At 30.1% G+C, this 19,279-nt stretch overlaps 4 protein-coding genes across 6 annotated transcripts in view; 1 reads left to right on the top strand and 3 right to left on the bottom strand.

Annotated features, from left to right (window-relative positions):
- LOC108750871 (elongation of very long chain fatty acids protein AAEL008004) overlaps nucleotides 1–12,700 on the bottom strand; it is a 78,250-nt gene extending 65,550 nt beyond the window's left edge. Inside the window, exon 1 of the mRNA XM_018490708.1 lies at nucleotides 12,573–12,700. The gene's annotated coding sequence lies outside the window, so the exon portion shown is untranslated. The remainder of the gene's footprint in view (nucleotides 1–12,572) is intronic.
- The window catches only part of LOC108750884 (elongation of very long chain fatty acids protein AAEL008004-like), a 33,514-nt gene extending 19,164 nt beyond the window's left edge, over nucleotides 1–14,350 (top strand). Inside the window, exons 2-4 of one of the 2 annotated variants that reach the window (XM_018490729.1) lie at nucleotides 5,690–5,827; nucleotides 7,619–7,861; nucleotides 12,630–14,350. In XM_018490729.1, coding sequence (XP_018346231.1) covers nucleotides 5,690–5,827; nucleotides 7,619–7,861; nucleotides 12,630–12,809 — 561 coding nt within the window. In that variant the 3' untranslated portion in view covers nucleotides 12,810–14,350. The remainder of the gene's footprint in view (nucleotides 1–5,689; nucleotides 5,828–7,618; nucleotides 7,862–12,629) is intronic. The other variant, XM_018490720.1, reaches the window with a different exon arrangement.
- Nucleotides 14,351–16,576: 2,226 nt separating this feature from the next.
- Nucleotides 16,577–18,547, bottom strand: LOC108749479 (NADH dehydrogenase [ubiquinone] 1 beta subcomplex subunit 7). The gene is made up of 3 exons (XM_018488241.1): nucleotides 18,346–18,547; nucleotides 16,839–17,007; nucleotides 16,577–16,753 (listed from the first exon to the last, which is right to left on the bottom strand). Exons 1-3 carry the CDS (start codon nucleotides 18,455–18,457, stop codon nucleotides 16,669–16,671), a joined length of 366 nt encoding a protein of 121 aa, XP_018343743.1. The 5' UTR covers nucleotides 18,458–18,547; the 3' UTR covers nucleotides 16,577–16,668.
- A 327-nt stretch (nucleotides 18,548–18,874) lies between these two features.
- LOC108749346 (probable U2 small nuclear ribonucleoprotein A') overlaps nucleotides 18,875–19,279 on the bottom strand; it is a 1,717-nt gene continuing 1,312 nt past the window's right edge. The window contains exons 4-5 of one of the 2 annotated variants that reach the window (XM_018487974.1): nucleotides 19,115–19,185; nucleotides 18,875–18,900 (exon numbers count right to left, since the gene is read on the bottom strand). In XM_018487974.1, coding sequence (XP_018343476.1) covers nucleotides 19,145–19,185 — 41 coding nt within the window. In that variant the 3' untranslated portion in view covers nucleotides 18,875–18,900; nucleotides 19,115–19,144. Of the gene's footprint in view, nucleotides 18,901–18,924; nucleotides 19,186–19,279 lie in introns of those variants that run through there. The other variant, XM_018487966.1, reaches the window with a different exon arrangement.

Below are 19,279 nucleotides of genomic sequence, written 5' to 3'. Positions count from 1 at the left end.
CACACACACACACACACACACACACACACACACACAGTAGTATAATAATTATTATTAATATTATAATAATAACTATAAAAATGGAACTCTTAATCATAATTAACTAGGTAATTATATTTACTAATACCAAATACTTTTTTCTCAGTGTATATCGCGCGGAATGAATGCATTTAGCTTAAATGATACTAAATATAACACAGTTTTCATATCACTCTTACTTCAAAAATGACACAACAAATTAATAGCGAATTCGATCAAATGCACTCAATGTTCACTGATCGCATTAAAGTCATCGTACATAGATCGACATAAAACTGTATGTTTAATATAAGTAGAAATAAGCTCTATAAAGCTAACAGGACCAAATCAGTAGAATCAAATCAGATCTACAATATCAGAATTTTTAGTACTCATTTTGTACTAAATTGTACCATTAATAATTTTGTACCGTGTACCATTTCGAAAAAAATCATGGCGATACTAGCTTAATATTAAGTTGACAGAACCAATTCAAAATTAAAAAAAAAATAACAATAATATCAGAAATCAATAGGATTGAATTTGTACTATTTTATACTATCAAAAGCAATTCTATATTAAATAATAAGATTGGAAATAAGATCTTTTTTTTATGTTAGATACATTACTTTAAATACTGTGGCAAAGCGCCACTACGGTGAATGTTAAGATGTTGAACTATTATATATATTCATTTAAATGAACTAATTTCAAGAAATTATAATTGCGTGCCGATATGGTTGTCGGACTTTCAACGCAATCTGAAATATTAATAATCCCCCCAAATTTCTCAAATTTAATCTTATTCTATATTATGTATCATTTCCAAGAAAACATTGGCGCTATTAATTTAATATTTAAGCTGGCAAGACCATAAAAAACAATATAAGAGCAAAAATTAACATTTGTACCATTAAAAGTAAGTTAATACATTTACATATTTTCTCCTTAAAATGGCTTTATTAGTATTATAATCTATGAAGTATTTCACGTCAAACCGGATACCTTTGAAACATTATCATTATATTTTTTTTTTAATTGCTAATGTATTACTGCAGATAAAAATATGAGACAAGTGTTTTGCAAAAAGAATTTAAGATTTTTCTTGTAAAGTTATTCACGCTTGTAAGTTGCAGAAATTCATAAAAAATGTCGCTCATGCGAATATTATTATATCATCGAACCATTAGTCGTACAAAAAAAATGCAAGAGACCGATTTTAAAGATTACATTCTCGATTCTCGGTAACACATCCATAGAATTTAAAATCTTTAAAATCCGTCTCTTGATTTTTTTTCGAAATGGTTCACACGATACAAAATTATCATTAATGGTACAATTTAGAACAAAATGAGTACTAAAAATTCTGATAGATCCGATTTGATTCTGCTGATTTGGTCCTGCTAGCTTTATAGAGCTGTAGAAATAGATTAAAAATCGCGAAATCTTATAAATACACTTTATAATACTGTTGGGCAAAATATGTATTTTATAATTCGAAATATTTGCATTTTACTTTTATATTTAAATTAAATCAGTACGTAAAACAGCTATAATATGCACTCTTCCGCACTAATATATCCAATCAAATTCGCTATAAGTTTTGCAGAAAAAAATGGACAATTTTTTTCAATTTAATAGAAAATTATTGACTAATCAAATAATATTGATAAAAAGAATATATTCTTAAGAATAGATTCTTAATCAAACGTCATTTTTATTTTACAATCCTTATAAAAACCCATCTCCTTTTAGTTGTGATGATTTTCTATAAAATTAAATTAGTTTACTTTTAATGATTGATTTTTATTTAATATCAACAAATTATTTTTATTTTTCTTTTTTGTATTAGATATACAGTACACTGTATTATAGATATACTGTACAAAATATTGAAAGTATATAAATATAATACAAATAATCCTAATGATATAATTAATATCAAAATAACTTTTCGCGAATTGAAAACAAGCATAGGAAATTAATAAATTAACACCTTCAATACTTCTAACAAGATATTATCTGCAGTTCTAGTATAAACTCAGTCATGGTAACAGCTAAAAAATCACGTTTTTGAGTTGTATCACATTTTTTAAATAAGAGAGTAATATGTCTTAATTATAAGTTTTATAAGATTTAATTAATTACTACATAGATCATTATACATATTAGATATATAATGAGCAAGTTTTCTTATCTTATCTTGTGCTACACTGTAACTCTTATGCAAATCGCTAAGAAGTCAAAAATCAGACTTGATCTATAATCATAGAGAAATTTATAATGCCATGGCTTAATAAATATAAATCAAAATAAACATATATATTATAAATACAATAAAATAAAATTGTAAATTTTACACAATTATTTTTCAACTAAGTCCCAGTCTTGCAAATAAAGCGTGAATGAGCTACACAAAGAAATGAAATAATTTAAAGTTTATTGTCTCGATCATTGACTTTCTTATTTTAACACGCATTTGTGTGGAACAAATTACATGGAGATTCATATTGTGATTAATTATTTTCAATCACTTTATATTAAATTTAATTAATTTGTATCTTAATTAATAATAATCCATAATTAGACCTTTAATTGTATATTATAATTAATTAGTAATTTAAAATCACTGCGAATAGTAGATTTTAAATCGATAGTTATGGATGATAGGCGGTGAAATTTAATTAGATATATACCCGTTCACTGACAAAATATCTGCAATGTCTCCATAAGAACGCGATTACTATAAAAAAAAGTAATCTTGCAAAGCCAATATTACAAAAAGTATTGAATAAAGTAATATTCAAGAATTGAAGTACAGACTTGTTACAAATTTTTCAAGTTTTAACTGAATCAGTTCTTCAAATAATTAATATAGATGTAGGTTTTAATTAAAATTAATCAAACTTAATCAACTTTCCAATAAAGACCTTACGACATAATATTACATATTATGTCATATTATATAATTCCAAACATATGGGATCTCTACTTGTCAGTCGATAGCCTTGACCTACTTGTACCAATGTATCTAGACTTATTGTAAACAGAGATACATATTATTCTTTATTTTATACAAAAAGGTTATCAGAATGTGAAATTTACTCCGTAATTAAAATACTAATGTCTAATTACAATATTAAATTCAGCGAGTTATTTTTTACTTGGTAATGATCTATTGTTTTGAGTTTTTTAAACATAATTACATCCTGTTATTGAATCTTATTCAATAAATTGTATTTTTCCATTCCATTATTTTACAATCTTTATCAATATTCCCGCAAATTTCATGTATCGATATAACACAATTTTTTCTATTTATGCGTTTATATTTTAATATATCAATTATGGCAATTATTAACTTAAAATAATATTCAACGTATATTCTAAATAAGATTCGGATTTTGTATTTAAATGAAAATATTTATTTTCTTAAATTAAAATATTTATTTATAATAGCCATTTCCTAGTAATCTGTACAGTAGTCTGAAACGAGAAGAAAGAAAGGTATATACCCAAATTGCAGTATCTCCTTGTAATTAAATCTCAATCGTAACTCAATCAATCTATGCACTCGCACACTCGTTTCATTACAACGAGACATCCTACTTTCGACTTTCCATAAAGTACTGATTGCAAGTCCCGTTTGTACCACTCCCACGGAGCACGATCGAAAAGACAAAGCAAAACTCCGTGCGGAAGGTCAGACAAAAAACAAATTTTCACGCGCCAAGGAATGGATAATGAACGGTTGCATCCGCGCGAAAGTGCACTTTGCAAAAGTGACTAACCGCAATAACTGCTGCTTCAGTTAGAGAGTCGGTCAGGAAACCTTTTTATATACGCAAAATGGCACAGCTTTTCCAAGATAGTTCTGCTCGTTGTGGTGTGCGATAGTTTTGATTCGCTTTAAAACACGAAATCGTGGCGGCTCTTCTCTTCGAAATAACGAACGAAACAATATATAAATCATCAATTGCGATGAAGATAATAAAAAAATCTGCCTAGAATTTAACCTAATAACACTCTATTTAAAAAAATAAAAATTATCTTAATAATTTATTCTAAAAATATAAGAATATTTAAAAAATAATTTTTTTATTGAATATTTATATATGTATATATATTTTAACAAAAAAAATGTTTTTCTTGTTAAATTTTTCATGCTGTAGTATACATTTTTTTTATTTAATACATTTAATTTTATTTTACTTCCAATTGAATGGAAGTTAATTCTAATTTATGCGTGTTATATTGATACATAAAATACGCGGAAATATTGATTAAGATCGTAATAGAATGACGGAAATTCAAACAAGAAAATATCAAGATCATGATAATTTGTATAAACGATTAAAAGATAAAGCATCAGGTGGAGTTCACATGATTAGGATCAGTAATTATACATATACCCGTATGCGTTCACTCTATTAATTTTCTTAGCTCAATTGACATTGGCTTTGCTATTTAATGTCAGTATAATCTTTTAATTCTGTAAAAAGAAATGTGTTTTATTCTTGTCTCCATTTTTTAAATACTTAAAGATGCTTTACTTTTGTCTATTTAAAAAGTTCAAAACTAAAACATCTTTAAGCGTTTAAAAAATAAAGATAAAAATAAAACATTTTAATATCTTAAAATTAGACCTCTTTTTAAGTATAATACATACATAAATTATAATAATTATCATAAATTAAAATGAGACATAAATTTGATTTTTATTCATGTATCCTTATCATATATATTTTCTTATTAGTTACATAAATAAGACTTCTAAAGTTTTACAGTCTGTATATTTCCAAATGACACTAAACAGAAAGTAAAAAATGCGCAATCGCGATTCCCGTCTGTGCAGAAGAAAATTAATGAAATTATTCATATTACCTGTCGAATTGTCAGAACTCATAGTTTCCACAACAACAGCTGCTTATTATTCGAAGTATATGCAGCATATAGCAAAAGAATTAATCATCATCATGGAAAAGAGCCAACATTGAGATGAGTATCGACTTAACAGTGCTTTTTCTAAAGATTGGATATGTTAAATGGAACGTGGCCTCAAAACCTATAGTTTCTCCTGAAACAGATTTATACTTGCTGTCACTCGTTGTCAATTGTATGAAAACATGTGTAACATGTGTAACACAATCTTTTCAAAGTAGACTTTCGGATCGATTTATAATCGTATCGAGGACACCAAAAGTAATGAAAAAGTGATATCAAATTGATTTTAAACGCCAATGGCAATTACAAATAGTACTATCAAACATATTAGAAATATAAAATAAATATATATCATAAAAGAAATCATAAAAGAAATATAAAATATATATCTATAAATTATCTAAATTGTATCATTCCTCTTCCGTTCAGTAACTATAATTTATTTTCTTTCGTCATCTCTCGTACCGACGAGAAAACATAGTTACCATTTTTTCTGACATGATGAAATAAAATCAATATTTGTTCAAACCGATATTACACGAAATTACGTTACGTCAGCCTACATTACGTCTTGATTTGAAACGTTCTAAACTTTCTTGTTAATGTTGAAATAAACGATTTGTGGTAATCTATTATCTTTAATAATTTACGAGATCGCTCAAGAATTTAAATTGTTCTGTCAAAGGTAATTAATACAGCTAACTGAATGTTTCTCATTCATTTACAGCACTTAATGTCCGGATGGCTGTTGGACTACAGCTATAAATGTCAACCGGTCGATTACTCCCACAATCCATCCGCTTTGAGGATGGCGAACCTCTGTTGGTGGTATTTCATCAGCAAGTTCACGGAATTCGCTGACACGGTACGCTTTATTTTCATAAATTCGCATGTGTTACTAACAATAGTCACTACAAAACTTGCAAATTGATTAATTTTCAAAATTTCGTTAAATTTTAAAAACTAATATAGAGAAATACATTATAATTATATCTATTGTTAATTAAATTTGTGCGTGTATTAAACAAATAAGTAGAAAACAAATGTGAAAACAATCGTGAAAACAATCGTGAAAATAAATAAGTAGAATGTAATAAGTAGAAAATAAAAATGTCTTTTGATTCTTTTCGAAGCTACCGAAATAGCAAAGCATAAAATTAAGATGCATTAACTTTTTGTAAAACGCATATATGTCGAGATACATAAAACTTTCTCTTATATTCTATTTAAAAAAAAAACCAAAAATAATTAATCTTCTGTATTTATGGCTTTTGTATTTTTATTTAGAGCCTTTCTTGATTTAAAAACGAAAGTTGCAAATATCTACCTCAGATTTGAAAATAAAACGGAATTATGCCATCGATATACTGAATTATCTCTATGCAAAGTAATCAAAACCAGTTTCAGCCACGCGAGATACAAAAAATTCTGTTAGACCAAATCTAATTCAAATAAAAGGGCGAAAAATGTTCTATTATCCGTTTAGACTTTCGATTCTTAATTCGCGCAAACTTAATTTTCTCTCGAAAATTGCGCGCAGTCAACCAAGAAAAACGTATTGCGTTATCTCTTGTTTGTCGTACCGGGATCTGGTGAACGCTCTGCATTTTCAATGAATGTATATACATGTATGCGTAAACAGACCAAAAGGTAGAGAAAGAGAGAAGTGGAAAACTATTCCCCGCTAGCTATTCCGCGAGAATCGCATAATTATGTACGAACGCTCGTATGTATCCCTTCTCGCGGCGCAATAACCCTTAAGCAATCATTCCCATTAGCGCGAGTGAGCAAGAGCGGTGCCGAATCGCTGTCGAGCACGCGCAATACCAGCGGATTAAAGGAACAGATAAGATTTAATCGACCGATCGCCACTCGTTTGTTAGGTATTCCGACAATTCGTAAAGCGGGTGTTTAGCTTTGCCAGCAAAACGAAAAAGAGAGATATAAAGAGAGAAAGCGCTTAAACAGATTTTCGACACCGCGTGTACGAAATTCAACCGAATGCAGGAATCATCGCGAAACGGGCTTTTTCGTCATTCGTTGCTCAATTTTGACGCCGGTGTATGTTTCCACTATCGCGTTCTATCGTGCCTGGATGACGAAAATCATCGCGTTTCCGTTAATAAACGTAGATATTTTCCACGAGATACAACTCACGAGCCTCGCATTACCGGCAATTAACATGACAATAAAATATTACTTACTCTTTCCTTTCAAAATAAACAATCGATAAGATTATTCTATTATTTCTTTTTATTTTAAAACTTAATTCGAAAATATTAATAAATATACTAAAATAAGTAAATAAATTATTTAAAATTAGGTAACGATAAATTATTTTTAATGAATTAAACCATTAATATATAATTTTAAGTGATAAGGTTTGAAAGCTTTAACGCCTTTGGTTGAATTAAAAATTAAAGAGAAATAAATTCCTTAGTAAAAAGTACTTCTTAATTCTATTTTTTTAATTCTAATTTCGAAATAGCTTATGTGTCTTATTAATTAGCATTACTTTCAATTTATATGAGGTCACGACAAAGGAAGCGGACGCGATACTAAATCATAGGTCAATGAATCTAAATTCAAGCTAAGTAACAGGAAATTGCAAAGAGTTCGCAAAATTTCGTAATGATATTGTTTATGAAAATTTCAGATATTCTTCGTATTGCGCAAGAAAGACAGTCAGGTGACATTCCTCCACTTATATCACCATTCTCTAACACCCCTCGAGACATGGATCTGCGTGAAATTTATTGCGGGTGGTCATGGCACTCTGGGCAATCTCATAAACAACGCGGTACACGTCGTCATGTACGCATATTACATGTTAGCGGCCATGGGCCCGGAGTTTCAAAAGTACTTATGGTGGAAAAAGCATCTAACTACTGTACAGTTGGTGAGTAGTCAATCGAGTCGCATCTCTCTTCTGAAATTAATACAAATCACTCATCTATCGTTTCAAAAACTTGAGTTAATAATTAAGGAGAATTATATATAAAATTAAAAAGCAAATAAAAATCCACAATTTTTATTGTGGATTTAAATCAAATCCAAAGATATCTCTTCTTAAACTAATATGAATAAACTTGAATTACTACTCATATGATGTTTAAAGAGTTTGAATTAAAAATTAAAACATACAATATGTGCAATTTTTAAAAAGGGTACACTTAAATTAAATCCAAAAAATACTTCTTTTTAAACTAATACGAATAAACTTAACCTATCATTTATATGTCGTTCCAATTGGATTTAAATTAAGAATTAAAGAGAATTAGAGTTAAAACACACAAACAATATGCGCAATTTTTAAACGCATTTAGATTGAATTCAAAAAATATAATAGAAGAATAACCGAAATTTTTTCTAACACATATAATTACACAATTTTAAGCACGATTTAAAGTAGAAAATCATAGAGATAAAAGTTTGCTCTATTATATAATTATATAGATCAATTTAAAATGAATTATACGTTTGACGTAAAGGAATCTAGAAAAAAATTACTATCTTTTAGAAAAGGAATTCTTTTCTCGTTACATAGTATATTACAGCGTATAATTTAAGCCGGTCGAATGTTTGTCGGTTCGTATATATTTCGATCATACGCAATAATGCTAAGCAAGTATAACGCAAAAGTACAACACGTGACTCAATGTTCTGAATTACGAATGTGCGATAGTAGCGTAAGCGATTTTTTTTTTTTCGTATCGGATCAAAACCGATTCGTGATACCTTCTTCTTGCACAACGCGTCGGGTTTCGCGTCATGCTGATAATAACGTCGTTGAAAGTGAATGGATAAGCACTACTGACCCATTGAGTGTACTTTAAAGATTTAAAGGGTGCACATCGACAATACGTGAACTATGCTAATCGTCCGTCGAAGTGTGTGTGTAGTGTGTTTGCTTTCCTCCTACGAATTCATTTTTCAACGCAATATGTGCCACCGTTTCAACAACAGATTTTTCAGATGAGAATCAAGTATTAAATACCAATTACAGTGACGCAATGGAATTTATAACGTGTTAGGATAATATAATTATTGGGAATGAAGAAAATTTCGATAATTAAAGGTAGATTCACCCATCACACTGAAGTTTACGGAATGTATTTTGTTGTTAATTTTTCTTGCGTGCAAAAAAAATACTTTTACAATTTAAATCAAAAATAGGTCTCGCCGCGAGTTTCTCGCAGCAATGACCATAATGACTTTTAAATCAATTGCACGCTTTAAATTAATGGGAAAAACTGCGATGATTAATGCTTCGTACTTTGTCTACGAAGTATTTCACGAAACTTGTAATGAAATACATTGCGTAGGCTTGAAACGAATTACGCGAAGATAATTGATACGTATTCACATTTGTAGCTTCTAAATTATATACTCTTAAGTAAAAAATGTTGCAATTTCCTACTTAATAAAAAATAAAATTACCAAAATTATCTCATACGCTATATTAAAATAAATAAAAAATCTTAATACGTAAATTATTTACGGTGTAATTACAATGATTTAAAAAAATATATTTTTTATTATTTACACCGCTTAAAATATTTTAGAAAGTATTTTTTTTAATTTCTGTATTTATTTAAATAGACATTCTATATTTAGTTAAAAGATTTCTTTTAAACTCTAAGCTTGTATGTTATAATCCACACACATAAGTTTATAATTTAAATTTAATTAATTTTATCAATTATTTAATTTATTTTATCGATTAACAGAATTCTTTATTACGAGACGAAATTGAAATAAAATATTTTGCGAAATTCAAGCTCGAGGACTACGCATAAATGAATGACCAAAGATCACTCAAAAAAGTCACGATAAAAGCGGAAAATATTTGGCAAACCATCTGCGGAATAATCGGAAAAATCGGTGAAGTTCGTTCGGCGAAAGGCGAATACCGTACTTATTAATAAGGAGACCACTAAAATCAACTTCATCGTAGAAAAGAGGGCACGTTCGAAAAACCGACGGCGCGGTCGGCCCGGATACGCGAATTGCGCGAACAAACTCGCGATTGCTCGCGGATTCTGGGCCATCGGCCATTGGTGTTCGTTAGATCGGTCAATCCCGGTCTCTACCTAGGCAAAATTTCACGCCAAGCGTACATAGGTAGGGGTGAGGGAAAGTGAAAAGTACAACGCGCGTTGGGCAATTCGACTCGACTAGACCTCGCTTTAGCCGGCCGCCGAACTCGGCCAACCACATTGGCAGTGGCGCAACAATTTGGCATTCCGATATGCCATACAGCACCTGTGTACCACCACCATCACCATCATCACGACCACCATCACCACCACCGACACCATCGTCATCATCACCGCCATCGTCCTCGTCGCCACCACCGCTGCGACCACCACCGCTGCCGCCACCGCCGTCGTCATCGTTGTCGTCGTCGTCGCGAGCTACCACGAACCGGCCACATACCTGCGAAGCCTCACCTATATGCCTCAACCTATCCCAGTTTATCTCGCAAGACTATTGATACATACCGACGAATATGTCCGGCCGAGGTACAGGTGTACCAGCGGACTTCGCTTTGTATCATCTCATGATGCATTCTTTCGAGGAACTCCGTCATAAGACGAGAACACATAGGGACACAAGCAGCACTTAAAAAAAAAATTTCTTCAATGACGAAAGTACTTTGAATCGAATGAGAGATTTATAGATATACGGTCATTTAATCTTTCACGTATCGCGATTGCTACATCAACTACTACATACGTAAAGGACTTAAATGAGATATCTGATTGTTTAAATGGATTATAATGATTGAAAATTTATAGTTTTTTTTGAAAATTAATTTTGCGGAACGAAATTAAATGAAAAGTTCACACACACAAGAAGTTAAAGAACGTAATAATCCGATCGCTTTTCAACAGAATTGGACGCGTGCATTTTTATTTAAAACTCTTAAACCAATCAATTCATCCCGTGAAAGGTTGTCGATTGCAATACACTAACAAAAAATTTTTCTATGGCTATGTACTCAGCGAATCAAGATGCAAGATGTTTGGCATTTAAATAAAGTGAGAGTAAAAAAAATAAAAAGAGTAAATTGTCTGGAAAATCCCACATACTGCAATAGATACGTCAATCGCAAAATTAGTATGACATATTAAACAAGTTGTAAAAAATAATTCACACAATTGTTTTAACATCAATCAAACCATTTCACAGATTAAGACTTAATTAAGATTCATCAAATATTAGATTATCAATGATTTTTATCGGTTTTTTCGATAAATTTAATAATGAGCTCTTTGACAAAATAAGTAAAGAGAAATTAAAAATAAGTAAAGAGAGCTTTAGCAAATTAGTCAGTTTGAAAAATTCTAATTCTAAATCACGTAATAAACACGCAAATGTCGCAAAATAAAACTATATGAAAATAGTTTTATCAGCTTACTTATAGATCTAAAAAAAAGGTTATCATACATTTTTATTTTCATTATCTTTATTAAATTTAATTTAATTTAGTTAATAACACTTATTAGTAGCTTGCTATATAATAACAAATAATAATAAAAATAATAAAAATATTAATAATATATAATTATATATAATATATAATAATATAATAACACATAATATATATTAATATAATAATATCTTTGAGACACATGCGAAATATAATCTTTCAAAGGCAAACGCATTCAGAATCAGACACATTCGCTCGCAAATCCCATTTTATGTGAAAACAGGATTGAGGGTAGGATTAAACACGATACTGAAAGAATCAATAATAAAGTAGTGCGAGTTTTTACTGACAAATTCACGGTAAATTTAACTATCCGCACGTCGGAAACTCGGTCATCGCACGCCTATCCGTATACTTTCTAGAAATCGGTCAACGCATGTTTGACATTTATGTGTGACGACTCACCCCATTGACTAAGAATCGCTTTTTCTTTCTCACGTTTTGTACTGATCTTCAAAGATAATTTAGACATGAGAAATATCTAATTCTCGTAAGGTAAATCTTACACAAAGTTGTACCGACAACAACGCTCGCACGCTATAAATATTGTCTCATTCACGGACTGGCCTCTCGGTTATTGTACGTTAAGAGAGAACGATATGCGCTGGGTATATTAGATATATGAATAGTTATTGCTACATACTGCATTGCGTTCTTTCTTCGAATCGCTTAATGAATTCGGTTGCAATACAAAGTTGATCGAGTCAACCGAGTAATACGCAACGCACGACTGTGCAGAAATCGAGAAAAACATAATGCGCATGGTGTAAATACGTCGACTCTCTATTAAACATGTATTTTAAAAAAGACGCAAGCTTAAATCAATTATGTAAATTAATTATGTAAGTTGTATATATTACAAGATTCATCTATACTATTGTATATAATACAATTTTTATATAAATTTTAAGATTTCTGAATTTAAATCCAGAGCTCTGGTGCTTCCAGATTTAATTTGAGTGACATTTATAGTCTGTTCTTATTTTAAGAACGTCTTAAGTATTGTAATATCTTAAGATGCTAATACGATGCTTTCTAATTGATTCTTAAAGAGGTCTTAAAATTGGTACCCGACTGTAAATATCAGCTTTTGACTCTCGATAGTTTTACTCACCACTTATAAATTCTAGTGTCCGACTGTATTGTTAAATCTGCTGAATTGATTTTGCAGGTGCAGTTCTTCCTGGTGTTTGTGCATAGCGCACAGGCTCTCATCTTCGATTGTGGCTATCCCAAACTGATTGCGGCCCTCCTTCTACTTCACGCGACAATCTTCTTCGTGCTCTTCTCCGACTTTTACAGGTCCGCTTACCGCAAAGGAAAGTCCGCAAAGGAACTCAAGGCTGAATAGAACACACGAGGGAACATACGAAAGGGAAAATCTTCGTTCCGACGAACGAAACACGCAATACACACGTACACACATGTCGCGTCGAAATGTGGCTCCTTTCTACACCGGTGAACTTTTACGCTCGTTAATGTATCGACAGATGAGGAACTCATTGACCAGTCATATATACTTGAAAATGGAAATTGGGTCAAGAAAATGCGAGAGAAATTTAAATATTTAAATATACAAATATGCAATATATGTTTATATTTAGGCGCGAAATATCGAAATTCCTAATCTACTCTAAAAACAATAGAATTGTAAATAGGTCGATAAAAAGAGAACTATGCCGACAACAAAAATTATGCCGACAATAATTTATAATTCTTATACATAAATAATTACAAAAAAATTGCAAGTAGTGTAGGGGAAAATCTTACAGTCAGAAAAATTGACAAATGGGAAAGAAGGGTCAGTTGGTTAACGGGTTAATGCTATTATATTTCTTATCTGTTTGCCAAGGCGATACAATGAAAAGTCTGCGATGACACAGGAAGGACTATCTATTATTAGAAATGCCTTTACGTCCAGTAGCGATCAAATATGATTGTTTGATTGCTTTTGCAGAGATAAATTGTATTGGCTCCCGATACATGAACGTCGCGTTGAAACGTTTTTTCCGATAGATAATCGAGATCAAACGTTTCATTGGTGCGAAATACGAAGATTTCTTCCTCATGGAAGAATATTTTTATTTGTTATACCCTTTCCGGGCATGTATCTTCCACAGGATATCTCAGGTCTCGCGCGCATCTTGGACTAACTTCAATAGCTTTAAAATGTTGCCTCTATTATAATTTTAATCGGTCTCCATCGCCCAATTAACATTGTTCTTTAGAAATTTGAGAAACATCGCGAGGAATAAATTAAATAAAATAAATAGTAAATGTAACTTTCTCCTTTTTGAAGATAAAAAAATCTAGAACTTTGATGTTGCAATAAACACAACGGGGAACACAAAGACGAAACGAAGCAATAATAAAATGTACACTTGAAAATTACATTGATTACAATTGGAAAAATACTCTGCCATAAATCGGTCTTAAAAATTGTACAATCGTGTATATTCAAAATTTGTAATTTTATTAGAATCAATTAATGTATTAAAATAAAAATTTAAAGATTCACACTCGCACGATATATTTTGTCTAATTCTTAAATAATTCTGGAACCAATTAATTAATTTAAACAAATAAAAATAGATTTAAGGAGCTCATCTTTGTATTATATTTAAAGCAACCGAGATTGCTACAACTTTTCAATTCGAGAAATGGAGCAATCGGGAAAGGTGCAATGTACGCTCGCCAATATTATAGAGACTCCCAGATATACCGCAGTGCGGCACGGATTACGACAGACCCTTACCAATAAATTTATATCGAAAAATAGCTAGAAATGTGAAAGAATTCATGTCATTCCACATCAACAATACATGGTGATACAAAATGGTCTTCTTCAAAAATCATACATGGAAAGAACAACTTTGCTGAAGTATCTAAAAACTTAACTAGCTACAAATCTAAAAATAATTTTATTAAATTATCAAAATAATTATGTAGGATACTCAAGCGGGTTTCTAAAATATAAAAATTGTTTACGGCATTGCTCATCATGTTTCATATATAATTAATTTAATGATTCAACAAAATTATTCTCAGATCTAATTAAATTTTATATATTTCTGCAAAATTGTTCTTTTCATACGACTTTCCACACGAAAAGAACAGTTTTATTAAAATATTCAAAAATTTAGCCAGATACAGATCAGAAAATTTTGTTAAACCATCAAAATAATTTTGTAGCAAGTTCAAGCTGGTTGCTAGAATGTCAAAACCTTTTACAGCATTACTCATTATGTTTGAGTGTTCCATACGTATAATAGTTTTGACAGTCTAACAAAATTATTTTTAGATCCCTATTATCTAGCTAAATTTTTTGATACTTCAGCAAAATTATTCTTTCCGTATGTCTAAACGAAGCTTAACAACAATCACGATCATATACTAATACATATTTAGGAAATTTCATAGAAGGAAATTTCAAATTTCAATATATCATACATATTTTATTGCTTCGATTCGTCTTGTTAAACTCACCATTCTGTGAGGCACAGAGAGGCGATATATGTATATAGAAGTATATTTATATATTATTTGATTTAACGGAGAGAATTATCTCGCGAAACCACGCTGATGTTTCACCACTTATTCTACTTCCACGGGATTACGAATATCGCGAAGAGGTGATAGAACCGGCGCGGACGCACGGTCCGACGCCGTCGGAGAGGACCCGCGGAGTTGCACGTCCACACGATGCTTCCCGTTTTATCGATTTCCTCGATGAAGCTGCGCAGCCACGAGGAGCGCACGAAGCGATACCGCAAACAATGCAGAACGATGGCCGAGGGGCGATTACAATAAGACTCTCGAGGTTTAACAGTTGTATGATAAGATGATAAGTTATTCTTTCGACGCGAGACAATAATCTTAGGGTTACGGCTCTCGCATACGCCGGTCGCGCGCACGTGCACCGTCTTGTACATATTGTATCTCTCATTTTGTAACGATGAATAAAAAAAAAATATTAATTAAAATATTAACTCTGAATATGAATTCTATTTTGAATCTGCACCTGCAAATTAATTGCTTAACAATCATGAAGTCTTTAATTTTAAGATATTAAAATCTTTTAAAGATATTTCTAAACGAGCATGTAAAACACTAAAAAGTGTTTAGTTTTGAAAAGTATCTTATTCCAAAACACATAAAGAATTTTTTAAAGTACATTATTTAGAAACACCTCAAAGATGTTTAGTTTAAAAAAATTTTTTAAACTGAAAACGCTGTTTTCTTTTAGATAATGTTTAGTTTCTATAAAGACAATTAATTTTATTTCATTAAATTTGCCAGTTTTGCGAGAAAATTTTCCAATGCGACATCATCTCTCGTATTTCGATATATTAAAACACTTATTAGCATCGTAAGTAATATCTTATGTTTCAAAATGCTTCACTTTCTGTATAAACGTTTAGTATCAATTAAATGTTTTGTTTTTCAAGGCGAAGAAAGTGAACTTTCAATTATCATAATGACTTTTTCGTTTACTTGTAAGAAAAAAATTAATACTTTTTAATAATTTAAATAGTTATGTAGTTAAAACTTTTTTTTAATAATTAAATAGTCAAATCTAAACATTGTCTTAAAGATGTTTAGATTCAAAACACGAAAACGGCTGAAACATCTTTTATTATTAAACGTTTATTTTGGAAAATATTATTTAAATGTAAGCATTTTAAACCCTGCACTTTTTACAGTAAATCGATTAATAAAATATAATAAATAATGTCAGCTTGTTACATAATTATATGATAAATACACAAAACTTCTCACACAAATACACAAACTTTTTTGTCTGTAAAGTGTGAGATACTTTACATTTTTCTAGGATACGTGTTGGAATTATCTATAACAAATTTTGATTAGAATATAATTATTTCTGGATTTCTATATTATGTTTTCTAGGGAAAACGGAATAATTGCGATCCAAATCTATTCCAAATAGTTACCATAATATGTGCCCAAAATCTGAAATAATTTCCAGCAGTTCGATCTTAGCAATTTGAATTTTATATTAAACTAACACGAATTGTCAAAGATTATTACTGCGTTTATCTATCATTTCATAAAGTAAAAAATTTATTGTTAAATACATTTTATTGATATAGCTTATGTACATTAACGGGACACAATTCTTTTTTTACATATATGCAGTCTAAGTTACTGACGACGATGAATCAAATTTATTAAAATTCAGTGGATTTTCATGCTGCTGCTGCTTGCCGTATCCTCTTTTCTCTTTCAAGAAGACGACGTTCCCTTTCATATTCTTTCATTCTTATGACATAACTGTAACAGATACAATATTATTATTAATGTATCTTGAAAAATTTATAATATGATACAGGTATTCCAAACAACATGAGATACTTACTCTTCAACGTAGCACTCATAATATTGGTGTCTTTCATGCGCGCACTTCAACATTAAGGGATAATGACGTCTCTTACACTCATGTAATTCCATATACTTGTGGGCGCAATAATCGCGTCTGTCATGAGGAATCTTGAAAGCCATCATATCTTCTTCTGATAACGGTATCTCTGTAAATTTAGCACACTAATTAGAATTTGGACGGAACACATATCCTGATATCTAATTAAAATATAAAATTTGAATCATAAATGCTATTGCTGACCAGATATAACTCTTCAGTTAACGATAAATATAGGCAATTAAAACATAACATATTCTAATTTTTTAAATATGATATTAATGATAAAACAAAATGTCATACTAAAAATCAAAACTCAATTATTCACTAAATTATTCACTAAATTAATTAAAGATAATTACAGTCACATAAAAACATTTAAATTTTTAACTTACTTTTCATGGATAAATCATTCAAGAATAAAACATATATTCAAGTGAGCTTCTTTCCGATAAGATATATTAATATTTTCATGCACTTTTCATATATCCAATAAGCAAAATGTTAGTAAAATAATTCATTAGTATACATATTTGAGAGCAGAATATTATTGCAGGTCTCAACATTAATTGCATCTACATTAAATTTAACCAAGCAGAAACTACAGATATGTTATCTAACAGTAAATCAGCAAGAGGTTTGTGTATCTTAAAATAAGATAAAAATTACAAAAATTAATTAAAATCACTAAAATATTTATTATTTCATTTGTCAATACCTACCTAGTGAATTTGTTTATTTTTTAATTTTCGCCTCATTTCAAAATACACAAGATGCTTTTTATTTAATGACACATACACAAGTCATACAAATATCATTCTATCTTTAACATTCAGAGAATAACAAAGATAGAAGAACCCTTCTATCAACTTGTATTACCAAATGGAAAGCACTCACACAACTGATTCTCTGATCTCTGGAGATTGATTCAGTGTCTTGAAACAAGGTGAAAATTACAAAAAGTGAGCGAATTTACTAAAATATTTATAATCTTATTGGTCAATGCCTAGCAAGTTTACTCATTTTTATAATTTTTCCTTTATTTCAAGATACAGAATCGATTCCCTGATTCCTGATTTTATTTAGTTTCTGCAGTCAATCTGTTATTATATATTCTACTAACAGATTCTATTATATTTTTGCTAACAATCTACCAACAAAATTGGTAGCAAACATTTTGGAAAATTTCTTTCAATTTTGAATATTTGGATATTTAATCATGGAGGTTGGATAGATGTATGAAGTCGATTACAATACACACATAAATAAATAGCTAATAAAATTCAGTCCAATAATTATATCATACGATTTCGACAAGAGGATCTATCAAAACCAGATGACAAATGACAATAAAAAATTCTGATTACACATCTAGACAATCGCAAATACACATTCAATTGGTAACAAAATATTACGCGATACAAAAAGAGGTTAGGTTCGAACATACCTCTGATTTTTCGACCATTAGGAAATCCATACATCGGATCGAACGTCGGTTTACCGTCGGACTTGGGCATTGTGTCGGGATGCGTTATGTAGGTAGCGATGTAATTACCCATTATTTAATTCAAGTTGTATCCAGCAAAGCAAACAATCGAAAGAAAATTGTGAATGCACCGTGTTGGATTGGACTGACATCTACTCATCTAACTTATATAACATATATTGACGTATATCGTACACAAAACCAAATTACATCGATTAATTCAAATAATTATGTATTTATTATATAAATTATTAAATTATATTTGATGAATTGAAAATTTAGGAATTCCATATCTAAACAATTTTGTCAAAACTAAATAAATAAAAAGTTAAGAAATTTCTCACAAGCTGGACCTTACAAATGCAAATATATATTCATATATTTCATATTTATCCAATTTGTTCAAAGATCAAAACTTTATGTTCTCTGCAAATTCATGTATAAAATGAGTTTATATACAATTACAAAGGGAGATTTAATAATAAGAACAGTTGTTTGAAAATACTCTTTATTAATCTGAAATAAATATATTGATATATTAAAATAATGTTCAGTGTAATAATGAGGAATAATTATGAAAGTCGCTTCCAGGCTAATCTCCATACTTTATTTTTTACAAAAAAGTAATTTGTATTATTTTAAAGGAGTAGTAGATCTGTGTAGTATACAATTTTTTATCAGCATCATATGTGTACTTATCACGGCCTACTCCGTCAAGCTGCATACTTACAATAGGAAGTTTGTTTTTCAACTTCATAATTTAATCGTCATCCTCTTCCATAGGTTCTGCAGCTCCACTACCTGAAACATAATATGATATAAAATACAATATTATATAATAGAATCCAAATTTTTTAATAATCGTTAATTTTCGTTTCTAAGTCTTTAATGTGTA

Source organism: Trachymyrmex septentrionalis, unplaced genomic scaffold (assembly GCF_001594115.1).
Source record: "Trachymyrmex septentrionalis isolate Tsep2-gDNA-1 unplaced genomic scaffold, Tsep1.0 scaffold11, whole genome shotgun sequence".
Lineage (NCBI taxonomy): Eukaryota > Metazoa > Arthropoda > Insecta > Hymenoptera > Formicidae > Trachymyrmex > Trachymyrmex septentrionalis.
Note: the sequence above shows the minus strand (reverse complement) of the source record. Positions and strands in the feature narration are given on the sequence as shown.

Excerpts from the sequence above, each read along its gene's own strand:
- LOC108749479 (XM_018488241.1), bottom strand. The coding sequence starts at position 18,457 with ATGGGTAATTACATCGCTACCTACATAACGCATCCCGACACAATGCCC. Across the intron at positions 17,008-18,345 it reads TAATGGTCGAAAAATCAGAG|AGATACCGTTATCAGAAGAA; the intron begins GTATGTTCGAAC and ends CTAAATTTACAG. Across the intron at positions 16,754-16,838 it reads TATGAGTGCTACGTTGAAGA|TTATGTCATAAGAATGAAAG; the intron begins GTAAGTATCTCA and ends TATCTGTTACAG.